Below are 12088 nucleotides of genomic sequence, written 5' to 3'. Positions count from 1 at the left end.
GGGGGAGATACAGGGCCATCAGGTGGTCCCACGTGAGACTCACAGTCGATCCGCATTTTCCAGATGAGGGAACTGAGGCACAGAGAAGTGAAGTGACTCGCCCACGGTCACACAGCCGACAAGCGGCGGAGCCGGGATTCGAACCCATGAACTCTGACTCCCAAGCAGAGCCTCTTTCCACTGAGCCACGCTGCCCCCGTACTATTACGTCTGTAAGCCCGTCAACGGGCAGGGACCGTATCTGTTGCCGAACTGTCCATCCCAAGCGCTTAGAGCAGGGCTCTGCACAGAGCGAGCGCTCAATAAATACCGCCGAATGAACGTCTAAGCGTCCGTGTCTCCTCCGAGGCCTTCTCATTCTCAAGCCGCGGGATTTACCGAGGGCTTACTATGAGTGGAGCACTGTACTGAGCGCTTGGGAGAGTACACCACAACCCAGCTGGTAGACACTCTCCCCGCCCACGACAAAGTGACCTTCTCCCCTTCCCCTCCTTTACTCCGCCCTTCTAAATGAAAATAACACCAAGGGTATCCGTTAAGCGATCCGTTAATGGTGTCTGTTAACGGATCTGTTAAGGCACTGCCCTGAGCACCGGGGTGGATAGCAGAAAATGGGGCTGGCCACGGTCCCTGTTCCACCACAGGCTCACCGTCTCAAGTCACACTTGAGAGGTGAAGGAACTGAGGCCCAGAGAAGCGAAGTGACCGACCCAAGGGCACGCAGCAGACACGTGGCTGAGCCAGGATTAGAACCCAGGCCCCCACGACTCCCCGGGCCGGGCTCTAACCGCCACCCGCCGCCGCTTGCCCCCCGTCCCGAGCAGGCGCTTAACAAATACCAACCTCGCTGTTATTAGAACAGGGCTCGGCACATACCCGATCCCGACGTTAGCGCGGGTCAGTGGAAAGAGCCCGGGCTTGGGAGCCAGAGGTCATGGATTCAAATCCCGCCTCTGCCCCTCGGCAGCTGGGTGACTGCGGGCAGGTCACTTCTCTGGGCCTCGGTGACCTCATCCGGAAGATGGGGATGAAGACGGCGAGCCTCACGGCGCGGCTCAGCGGAAAGAGCCCGGGCTTGGGGGTCCGAGGTCACGGGTTCCAATCTCGGCTCTGCCCCTTGGCAGCTGTGGGACCGTGGGCCGGTCACTTCTCCGGGCCTCGGTGACCTCATCCGGAAGACGGGGACGAAGACGGCGAGCCTCACGGGGGCCGACCCGATGACCCCGTGTCTCCCCCGGCGCTTAGGACAGGGCTCCGCACCTAGGAAGCGCTCACCAAGGACCAACGTCGTTGTCATCGTCAGGACGGGGCCGGGCACCTAATAATAATGTCGGTATGATAATGATAACCGTGGTATCGGTTAAGCGCTTATTACGTGCAGGGCACCGTTCTAAGCTCCGGGGCAGATACAGGGTCATCGGATTGTCCCTCGTGGGGCTCACATCTTTTAATCCCCATTTTTCCGGATGAGGTCGTCACTGAGGCACAGAGAAGCTAAGTGACTTGCCCAAGGTCACCCAGAAGACGAGCGGCAGAGCCGGGATAGGTATCCGTTGAGCGCTCAGTACGCGCAGAGCACCGTTCTCAGCGGCGGGGGTAGATACACGCGAGGCTCACGGTCGTAATCCCCCTTTGCCAGATGAGGGAACTGAGGCCCAGAGAAGCGAAGTGACTCGCCCACGGTCGCCCGGCCGACAAGCGGCCGGGCCGGGATTCAAACTCATGACCCGCCCGGGCTCTTGCCCCTGAGCCGCGCCGCTTCTCTACCCGAGCCCGACGTCGGGATTCGCTCCACGGTGCGTACCGAGCGCTTACTGGGCGCAGAGTCACGGTGACGGGCGCTCGGGACGGACGGACGGACGGACGGGCGACGGATCACGACGCCGCTTGGCAGCGCCACCGTGGGCGAGTCACTTCACCGGGCCTCGGTGACCTCGTCTGTCAAATGGGGATGGGGACCGCGCGCCTCACGGGGGACAGCCCGAGGCCCCCGCATCTCCCCCGGCGCTTAGAACGGCGCTCTGCACAGAGGAAGCGCTTAGCAAACGGCAACATCATCATCATCTTGCGCTCAACCAACAGCCACGTCACGAGCAGCATCGTCTCGATTCTACTCATCGCCATCGTTCTCGCCCGTCCGTCTCCCCCATCGGACCGGGAGCCCGTCGAGGGGCAGGAGGGACCGTCTCTCTCCGTCACCCGTTCGTCCATCCCAGGCGCTCGGCGCGTTCCTTCATTCCGTAGTATTTACTGAGCGCTTACTGGGCGCCCGGCGCCGGACTGAGCGCTGGGAACCAACGAGCGCTCGGCCACGGAGAGAGGCGGTCCCTGCCCTCTCCACGGGCTCCCGGTCCGATGGGGGAGACGGACGGAGGAAGAGGATGGCGGTGAATGGAATCGAGGGGATGCACATCTCGTAAAAACAACGGCAGCGGAATAGAATGGGGGCCACGTACGTTTCGTTGACAAAGTGGATAGGGTGAGGAGGATATACGGGGCACAGCGTGAGCGCTCGGGGAACGGTAGCGAATGGAGGAGGAGGCCGCTCCGAGCCGCGCCTCTCCGCAGCCGAGGGCGGGCGGGCGGGAGGCGGCGGCGGCGGCGGCGGCGGCGGCGGCGGAGACTCACAATTTGAGCATCCAGTGGCCGCGGAGGAGCAGGGTCCAGTTGGCGGCGGTGAGAGGCCGCGCTCGGCCAAGCTCCCCGGGCCCCGCCGCCCCCGCGGGGCCGCTCAGCGGCAGCGGCGGCAGCAGCAGCAGCAGCAGCGGCAGGACCGGCGGCAGGACCGGCGGCGGCGGGGCTCGGAGCCCAAGGGCCCGGCCGGGACGGGGGCGACGGGGGCGACGGGGCCGGGCCGCCATGCGCAACGACCCGCGCCGCCCGGGACGGACGGAGGGACGGAGGGACGGACGGAGGGACGGAGGGACGGACGGAGGGACGGACGGACGGACGGAGGGACGGACGGACGGAGGGAAGGAAGGAAGGAAAGAAGGAAAGACGCCGCCCACGGGAAGCGCGGCCCGCCCGACCCCGCCCCCCGACACGCTGCTTTACTTGCCTTTTTGTTTTTCCTTTTAAGGTGGACCGTTCTCTTAAGGTGGACCGCCGGATCTCCCCCTCCCCCGCCCGCCCGGCTTTCCTCGCCTTTTTTTTCTTTTAAGGTGGACCGTTCTCTTAAGGTGGACCGCCGGATCTCCGCCTCCCCCGCCCGCCCGGCTTTCCTCGCCTTTTTTTTTCTTTTAAGGTGGACCGTTCTCTTAAGGTGGACCGCCGGATCTCCCCCTCCCCCGCCCGCCCTGCTTTCCTCGCCTTTTTTTTCTTTTAAGGTGGATCGTTCTCTTAAGGTGGACCGCCGGATCTCCCCTCCCCCGCCCGCGCTGCTGTACTTGCCTTTTTTTTCCTTTTAAGGTGGACCGTCCTCTTAAGGTGGACCTCCGGTTCTCCCCCTCCGCCGCCCACAGAAAGGTGGCCGACGAGGCCGCGCAGAAGACGGCCCGGGTCCCCGCCACCTCTTCTCCACGCTTCTTCGCTTGGCTCTTTTTTTTTGCTTTTAAGGTGGACCGTCCTCTTAAGGTGGACCGTCCTCTTAAGGTGGACCGCCCAGTTCTCTCCCTCCCGCCCGCCCCCGCCGGCAGAAAGGTGGCCGACGAGGCCGTGCAGGGTGAGGAGCGCGGCACCCGGGTCCCCCTCCGCTCCCGCTCCACGCTTCTTTGCTTTGTTTTGCTTTTTTTTTTTTAAGGTGGACCGTTCTCAAGGTGGACCGTCCGGTCCCCTCCACCGCCCCCCTTTTGCTTTGCTTTTTTTTCCTTTTAAGGTGGACAGTTCTCTTAAGGTGGACCGCCGAGTTCCCTCCCCCCCCCCCCCCGCCTTTGCTTCTCTTTTTTTCTTCAAGGTGGACCGTCCTCTTAAGGTGGACCGTTCTCTTAAGGTGGATCATCGAGTTCCCTCCCCCCTTTGCTTTTTTTTTCCTTTTAAGGTGGACCGTTCTCATAAGGTGGACCGCCAAGTTCCCACCTCCCCCCCCCCCCCCCGCAGAAACCTCGCAGCGTGGCTCAGTGGAAAGAGCCTGGGCTTGGGAGACGGAGGTCATGGTTCGATTCCCGACTCTGCCACTTTTCAGCTGTGTGACTGTGGGCCAGTCACTTCAGTTCCCTGGGCCTCAGTTCCCTCATCTGTCAAATGGGGATGAAGACTGGGGGCCTCTTGATGTCCCTGTATCTCCCCCAGCGCTTAGAGCAGGGCTCTGCGCAGAGTAAGCGCTTAGCAAATACCAACATTATTATTATTTGCTTTGCTTTTTTTTCTCCTTTTTAGGTGGACCCTTCTTTTAAGGTGGACCACCGAGTTCCCTCCCCTGTCAGCACAAACCTCGCCGCTGAGGAAATGCAGGGTGGACCGTTGTCTTCATTCAGTATTCATTCAATATTGAGCGCTGACTATGTGCAGAGCGCTCTACTGAATGCTTGGAATAATAATAATAATAATGATGGTATTTGTTAAGCGCTTACTCTGTGCAAAGCACTGTTCCAAGCGCTGGGGAGGATACAAGGCGATCGGGTCGTCCCCCGTGGGGCTCACAGTCTTTATCCCCATTTGACAGATGGGGCAACTGAGGTCCAGGGAAGTTGTGACTCGCCCAAAGTCATACAACTGACAAGTGGCGGAGCCGGGATTAGAACCCATGACCTCTGACTCCCAAGCCTGGGCTCTTTCCGCTGAGCCACGCTGCTTCTCTCCATAAGGGTGTTGAGCCCGCTGTTGGGCAGCGATTGTCTCTATCTGTTGCCGAATTGTACATTCCAAGCGCTCAGTCCAGTGCTCTGCGCTCAGTAAATACGACGGAATGAATTTGTTAAGCGCTTACTAGGTGCCGAGCGCTGTTCTAAATCCTGGGGTAGATACAAGACGATGAGGTTGTCCCACGTGGGGCTCACCGTCTTAATCTCCATTTTACAGAGGAGGGAACTGAGGCCCAGAGAAGCGCGATGGCTTGCCCAAGGTGACACAGCAGACAAGTGGCGGAGGCGGGATTAGAACCCACGTCCTCCGATTTCCAAGCCCGGGCTCTAGCCCCACGTGGGACAACCTGATTATCTTGTATCTAGCCCGGTGCTTAGAATAGTGCTCGGCACAGAGTGAGCGCTTAACGAATGCCATCGTTATCATCGCCTCCCCTCCACTGTAGGATCCTTGTGGGCGGGGAAGCTGTCTGCACCTCCGTCCCAGCCTACTCTCCCAAGCGCTCAGTACAGTGCTCCACACGCTCAATTAATACCACTGATGATGATGACGATGATGATCTTCTCCTTCCCTCCAGACCCTGGGACCAACTCCGTGATTTTTGGGGTCGGGCTAGGGCTGCCCTTCGCGTAAACTCCTCTGGGACGGGGATCGTGTCTGCCGACTCTGTCATAGCGGACTCTCCCGACCGCTTAGTACAGTGCTCTGCACACAGCAGCGCTCCATCAATACCATCGATGATGATGATCTCCCCCTTGCCTCCCTGAATTAGGACCGACTCGGTGATTTCGAGGTCTGGTCGGGGCTGCCTTTCTCGCAAACTCCCCGGGGACAGGGAACGTGTCTGCCAGCTCCGTTATGGCGGACTCTCCCAGCATGTAGTACACTGCTCTGCACAGAGGAGCGCTCGATAAATACCGCTGATGATGATGGTCTCCCCCATCCCTCCCTGCCTTAGGACCAACTCAGTGATCTCTAGACCGTGAGCCTGTTGTTGGGTAGGGATTGTCTCTATGTGTTGCCGAATTGTACTTTCCAAGCGTTTAGTACAGTGCTCTGCACCCAGTAAGAGCTCAATGAATACAACTGAATGAGTGATTTCGGGGTCCGGTTGGGCTGCCTTTCTTGCAAAGTCCTCGGGGACAGGGAACGTGTCTCCCAACTCTGTTATAACGGACTCTCCCAAGCACTCGGTACGCTGCTCTGCACACAGGAGCGCCCAAGCGCTTAGTAAAGTGCTCTGCACCCAGTAAGCGCTCAATAAATACGATTGAATGAATACCATTCATTCATTCGTTCGAATTTGTTAAGCGGTTACTGGGTACCGAGCACTGGACTAAGCGCTCGGGAAAGTATAATACGGCAAGGAAGAGTGACGATCCCTACCCACAACGAGCTCTGAGTCGACATCAATAAAAAATAAACAGACATCAATATAAGTAAAAAAAATTACAGATACAGCAATGGTGATGATGATGATGATGATGTCCCCGTTGTCTCCCTGCCTTCGGACCAACTCAGTGATTCCGACTCCTGGTTAGGGCTGCCTTTCTTCCAAATTCCTAGGACGCAGAGAACGTGTCTGCCAATTCTGTTAGACTCTCCCAAGCACTTAGTACAGCGCTCTGCACACGGTAAGCGCTCAATAAAGCGGGTTGATTGGCCGATCACGTCGATGAGCAGCAGTGTGGCCCAGTGGACAGAGCACGGGGCTGGGAATCCGGAAACCACGGCTCCAGGTTGTTCTCGGTCACTTGGCTGCTGCGTGACCTTGGGCGAATCGCTTCCCTATGTTCTCTACGTTTCCGTTTTCTCATCTGTAAAATACGGATTAAATACTTGTTCTCCCTTAGACTACGAGGCCCACACGTCCAATCTCTATAACTTTTATCTACTCCGGCATTTAGCGTATTGTAAGGGCTACATAAATACTACAAAAATCCCTGTCCCCGAGGACTTTGCAAGAAAGGCAGAGCTCAAAATCATTCATTCAATCGAATTTATTGAGCTCTTACTGGGTGCAGAACACTGTGCTAAGCGCTTGGAAAGTACAATTTGGCAACATAATGCTGCATAAATAATAATTATTATTACTCTTGCCACTGTACTTTCCTAAGCACAGAGTAGGGCTCAGTAAATACCACCCAGTGATTGATTGATTTCCCCCAGGACTGGGGTTTAGAACTGATTTAACTCGAGGGGATGCTAAATTAGAGTCCCGTCCGTCCCCCCGGGCATTTCTCCAAGGGTTTGGAGACATCTGATTTTAAAAGAAAACCCAGAGTGATGCACTGCAAAATTTCGGCTGGCTCAAGAGACCAAGAGAGGGCGGCGGGAGGAGAAATACGGGACATTCCTGACCTGGGAGAGGCCGTCTCCTCCACACACCTACTTTTTGCCTCGGAGGCTTTTGAGACAATAAAGGTGTTTCTTCAGTGTTGTCGGGGCTAGCACCAGACCCATAAAGGTGCACTGTGGCGAAGGAGGTGGGATGAGAAAAACTGCGTTGGAAGGGTTAAGAAAATAAGCGGAAAATAACGATAATGGTATTAAGCATTTACTATGTGCCAAGCACTGTTCTAAGCACTGGCGTGGACACAAGGTGATCAGCTTGGACACAATCCCTGTCCCACATGAGGCTCCCACTCTCAATCCCCATTTCACAGATGAGGCACAGAGAAGTTAAGTGACTCGCCCGAGGTCACGCAGCAGAAAAGTGGAGGAGCCAGGATTAGAACCCCCGACCTCTTACCCCCAAGCCCATGCTCTTGCCACTAGGCTGAGATGCTCCCTACCTTTTCCCACCTCTTGCCCCCACCCATCGGTGCAGAACCGAAACTCTCCAGAGGCCCCCGGTGCCTCCTCGCTTTTGCAACTCATGGCTTTGCCAAATCCTTTTATCATAACAACCACTGCGTCTAAGTACTTACTCCCTATGAATCACTGCACTAAACACCGGAGTCCTGATCATTTAAGCAGATTAGACCCCGACCCTGTCCCACATGGGACTCCTTGTGGTACTTGTTAAGTGATTACTCTACGTGAATCACTGCACCAAGCCCTGGAGTCCCCACAATAAGCAGATTAGACCCTGATCCTGTCCCGCATGGGACTCACCATCTAAAAGGATGGGGATGCGGATATCGAGCAACGATTTTACAGATGAGGAAAGAGAATGTAATAATAATAATAATAATGTTGGTATTTGTTAAGCGCGTACTATGTGCAGAGCACCGTTCTAAGCGCTGGGGGAGACCCAGGGGAATCAGGTGGTCCCACGTGGGGCTCACAGTCTTAATCCCCATTTTACAGACGAGGTAACTGAGGCCCAGAGAAGTGAAGTGACGCGCCCACAGTCACACAGCTGACAAGTGGCAGAGCTGGGATTCAAACTCATGACCTCTGTCTCCAAAACCCGTGGTCTTTCCACTGAGCCACGCTACTTCTCTAAGCGACCTAAGCGACTTCAAGCAACTTGCCCGAGGTCACACAGCAGGCAAGTGGAAGAGTGGGATTAGAACCCAGGTCTTCCGACTCCCAGGGCTATCCATCGTCCATCAGGTCTTACCGCTTCCCCAAAGCCATCAGGCATGATATCAGAGTCCTCCCGTCCCCACCTCTCCATCTACTCTCTCATACTGCCCGACCTTCTCTCAAGCAATCTCCCGCCTGGCTTTGAAATATACTCTCTCTTCCTCCACATGCTACTGACTCCATCCTCTTTCACCTTCTGAAAATATTCATGCCCATTCTCTTTCCTTCCCTGTCCACCATCTTCACCCAACCCATTCACTCCCTGATGGCTCCTTCCCTCTGCCTTCAAACGTTCCTTCTCTGCCCTACAAAAAAAAAAATCCCATCTCCCCTGGCATGCGCTTTCCATCTATCACCCCATCCTCTTCTCATTCCTGTCCTAAGAAGGTTGTATTACGCCTGTTGCCTTGGTATCGTCTTAATATTCTGCAATCTGATGTCTCTATGCCCCTTAAGGGCAGGGATCGTGTCCAATTTCTAGTGTACTCTTCCAGGTGCTCATTACAGTGCTCTGAACACAGTAAACATTCAGTAAATACCACTGATTCGTTGATTAACTGGGAGGTCACTCGAGCTAGCTGCACACATGCGGGTAGTTGGGGAAAAACCTCAAAAGCTGCTGAGAGATGAACCCCTTCTGAGAAAAAGCTAATCTGTTTAAGAATATAGTACTGGCCGGAACCTGGAACACATCCAGTCACAGGGGAGGGTTGGGAAAGTGTGTGTGTGAGTTGGGGCGGGGGGGGGAAGGGAGGGGAGAGAAAGGGCGCTAATTGAAAAGGAGAAGCCCCCAGGCCACTTTACCTTGGTGTTGAAGTTCCCCGAAACGAGATTAGGGAGAAAATGTTCTCCAAACTGGAGTCCAGATTGTCCTGCCCCGGAGTGGAAGAAAGAGATCACGTGGATTGGCGGCAATTTCACCCTGGCATAGGAAAATCCCGAGGGAAGGATCTGGAGGGGTTGGATGTGAAGCCTGGAATTCGGCAACGGAGGCCGAGGGACAGGGGCCGTGGGACCTGTGCATCAAGACGCTTACGGGAAAGTCGAAAGGGCCCAGGTTAGGGAAAAGGGAAAGGTAGATTTTGGGAACAGAGTTGCTGTATATTTGTACCTAATTAACTTGTTAAATGTTCTTTCGGTTTTTCTATTACAAAACCAGTTGCGGCTGAGCCTCTGGGTCTGCCTCTGGAGATGGGTCCCGAGGGACTCGCAGGTGCCCCGCATACTCATTTGCCTGTAAAGTCAAAGGAGGCAGAGGGCGATGAGACTTCTCCAAGATTCCTTCAACCAGCTTCAAGAGTGAGGGCTGCTGAATAATCCCCTAATTATTCAAGGCTGCTTATGTGAAAACCAAAGGGCCTCGAGAGATGAGGTCTGGGCTTTGCTTAGAGGAGGGCCCCATCGCAGACTCACAGCCCCACGCCTCTCTCTGCCTCTAGTGAACTCTCCCAAGCACCTAGTAAAGTATTATGTGCTCTATAAATATTATTGATGTGTCACTGAACGCATAGTCACGTATACCTGCCAAAACATTTATTGATTCTGAAAATTCAGTCATAAACCTGGGCACAAGTGCAGAGGTGCATCCTGTGGCCACTTGTTGACAAATACAGGGATGTTTTCACAAGGTGAATGATGTGCTTAAGAAGAAAAAAAAGGTAGGTGCAGAATTTTATCTTTTTTGTTGTTATTGTTGGATGGTGACATCGCTAGGAATCCCGGATGAATGGCCTCCGGATTTTACATTCGGACACATCGAGTTGGTCGGACTTGGATTACACACTAAAAGGCGGGCGAGTTTCTCTCAAGCGCTTGCAAAGCTCTCAGCACTAATGAGCCCTTAGTAAGAGCTTTTATTAATCTTTCATCTGTAGCATATTTTAATGATGATGGCGTGTTGGGGATAGGTGAATATTTACAGACTCGCACTAATGCCCACTCTAACGAAAACCAGCCACTGTCCAATCTAATTCATTCGTTGGTTTTGGAGTGGACCGTCTCTGGTGTGATTATCTTGAATCTACCCCATTGCTTAGTACGATGCTGGGCTTAGAGTAAATGCTCAACGGATCCCCAAATTAATGTTTCTTATTACTGTTAGTTATTTTATAGTCTCTCACCTAAAATCCTGAAGGAGCCGGGGGATTTCATAAGATATATTTTCTAAAACCTATTCAAGCCTCCGGATCCCCAATTGTTTCCCCTCCTGTGGCTCCGTCCCCCGAGACGACTTTCTGATTAGAGATTCTGATCAAACAACTAGCTTTCAAATCTGGCACAGATCAGTGGGAGGAAAAGACGGAGGAAGGCCAAGGGAAGTAGAAATTTTAAGCTGTAGTGACAGCAAGCTACACATGAAGGGAGAAGGGTTGAATGCTGACCGCCTAAAGCAGTAGGATGCCATCTAACTGCAAGCTAATTTAGACTAAATATGATGATAGCCCAAGCGAATGTATGCCTGCAGATGATATACTTAGGGATTACTGTACTGATATAGCCAACCCTCTGGACTCCGAGTGCACCAGCTGCTCTACAAGCTAAGTGTGATGGCTCAAATCCAATTTTCTACTCCTAGTCCAGAAATGAGTGGTCGCGATTTTATCTGTGAGCGGGGCTTGTGGGGAGAAGGAAAACACTAGGCCATATCTAAACTACCAGTTGATAATAGCCCTATATTTTACGATTCTGAATTGTTGGTGTTTCCTTTCCCCACATGAAGTAATGCGGCCTAATAGAAAGAGCCCAAGACGGAATCTGGACGAAGGAATTCTAATTCAGCAGGGCCTAGCGGCAAGAGCTCGGGCTTGGGAGTCAGAGGTCGTGGGTTCTAACCCCGCTCTGCTACTTGTCTGCTGTGTGACCTTGGGCAAATCACTTAACTTCTCTGTACCTCACTTACCTCATTTATAAAATGGGGATTGAGAATATGAGCCCCCATGTGGGACAGGAACTGTGTCCAACCCGATTACTTTGTATCTACCTCAGTGCTTAGAACAGTGCTTGACAAATAATAAGTGCTTAACAGGTACCATAATTATTATGATCATTATTAATAATGATCTCAGCTCCCCCGCTTGTCTGTTGTTGACCTGGGGCAGGTCATAATTTTTCTATGCTTCAGTTTCTTCATATGAAAAATGATGATTAATCAATCAAGCATTTATTGAGCACCTACTGTGTGCAGAACGATGTATTAAGTACTTGGGAGAGTAGTACAATATAACGGAGTTCGTAGACATGTTCCCTGCCTCAAGGAGCCTTCAGTCTAGAGGGACTATTAAATACCTGCCCTCCCACTGCGAGCCCTCTGTGGGTCAGGGACTACGTATGACCTGATTATTCTGTATCTATCTACTCTAGTGCTTAACACAGTGCTTGTTTTGTGCTCCTACTAAGCACAAAACAAATACGATAATGACTATTACATTAGATGGAGCAGGGAAGGAGTTAAATATCTTTGTTATGTCTGCTGCAACAGGCCAAATTAATCTAGGAAGGAACACGTGTGGTGATGGCCGGTGGATGAGGATAAGGCAAGTCAGTGCATCATTTCATTTGGGAACTTGGGTTTCATCTTGGCCAGGTCAAAGACAAGTTTGAAGATGGAATACCGTGAATATTCATTCATTCATTCAATAGTATTTATTGAGCGCTCACTGTGTGCAGAGCACTCTACTAAGCGCTTGGAACGTACAATTCGGCAACAGAAAGAGACAATCCCTGCCCAACGACGGGCTCGCAGTTAATGCTAGTAGAAGAGAAATGAAAGCCGGTGTCCACAAAGGCCGCATTTCATATATAATGCATATTCATA

The 12088-nt window shown here is 53.4% G+C and overlaps 1 protein-coding gene across 1 annotated transcript in view; it reads right to left on the bottom strand.

Annotated features, from left to right (window-relative positions):
- Positions 1 to 2861, bottom strand: part of TMX4 (thioredoxin related transmembrane protein 4) — a 42178-nt gene extending 39317 nt beyond the window's left edge. Inside the window, exon 1 of the mRNA XM_039913007.1 lies at positions 2629 to 2861. Within this exon, the coding sequence (XP_039768941.1) occupies positions 2629 to 2861 (233 nt within the window). The remainder of the gene's footprint in view (positions 1 to 2628) is intronic.
- Between the last annotated feature and the right edge of the window lie 9227 nt (positions 2862 to 12088).

Source organism: Ornithorhynchus anatinus, chromosome 9 (genome assembly GCF_004115215.2).
Source record: "Ornithorhynchus anatinus isolate Pmale09 chromosome 9, mOrnAna1.pri.v4, whole genome shotgun sequence".
NCBI lineage: Eukaryota > Metazoa > Chordata > Mammalia > Monotremata > Ornithorhynchidae > Ornithorhynchus > Ornithorhynchus anatinus.
The sequence above is the reverse complement of the archived record's forward strand: the minus strand, read 5'-3'. Positions and strand labels throughout refer to the sequence as shown.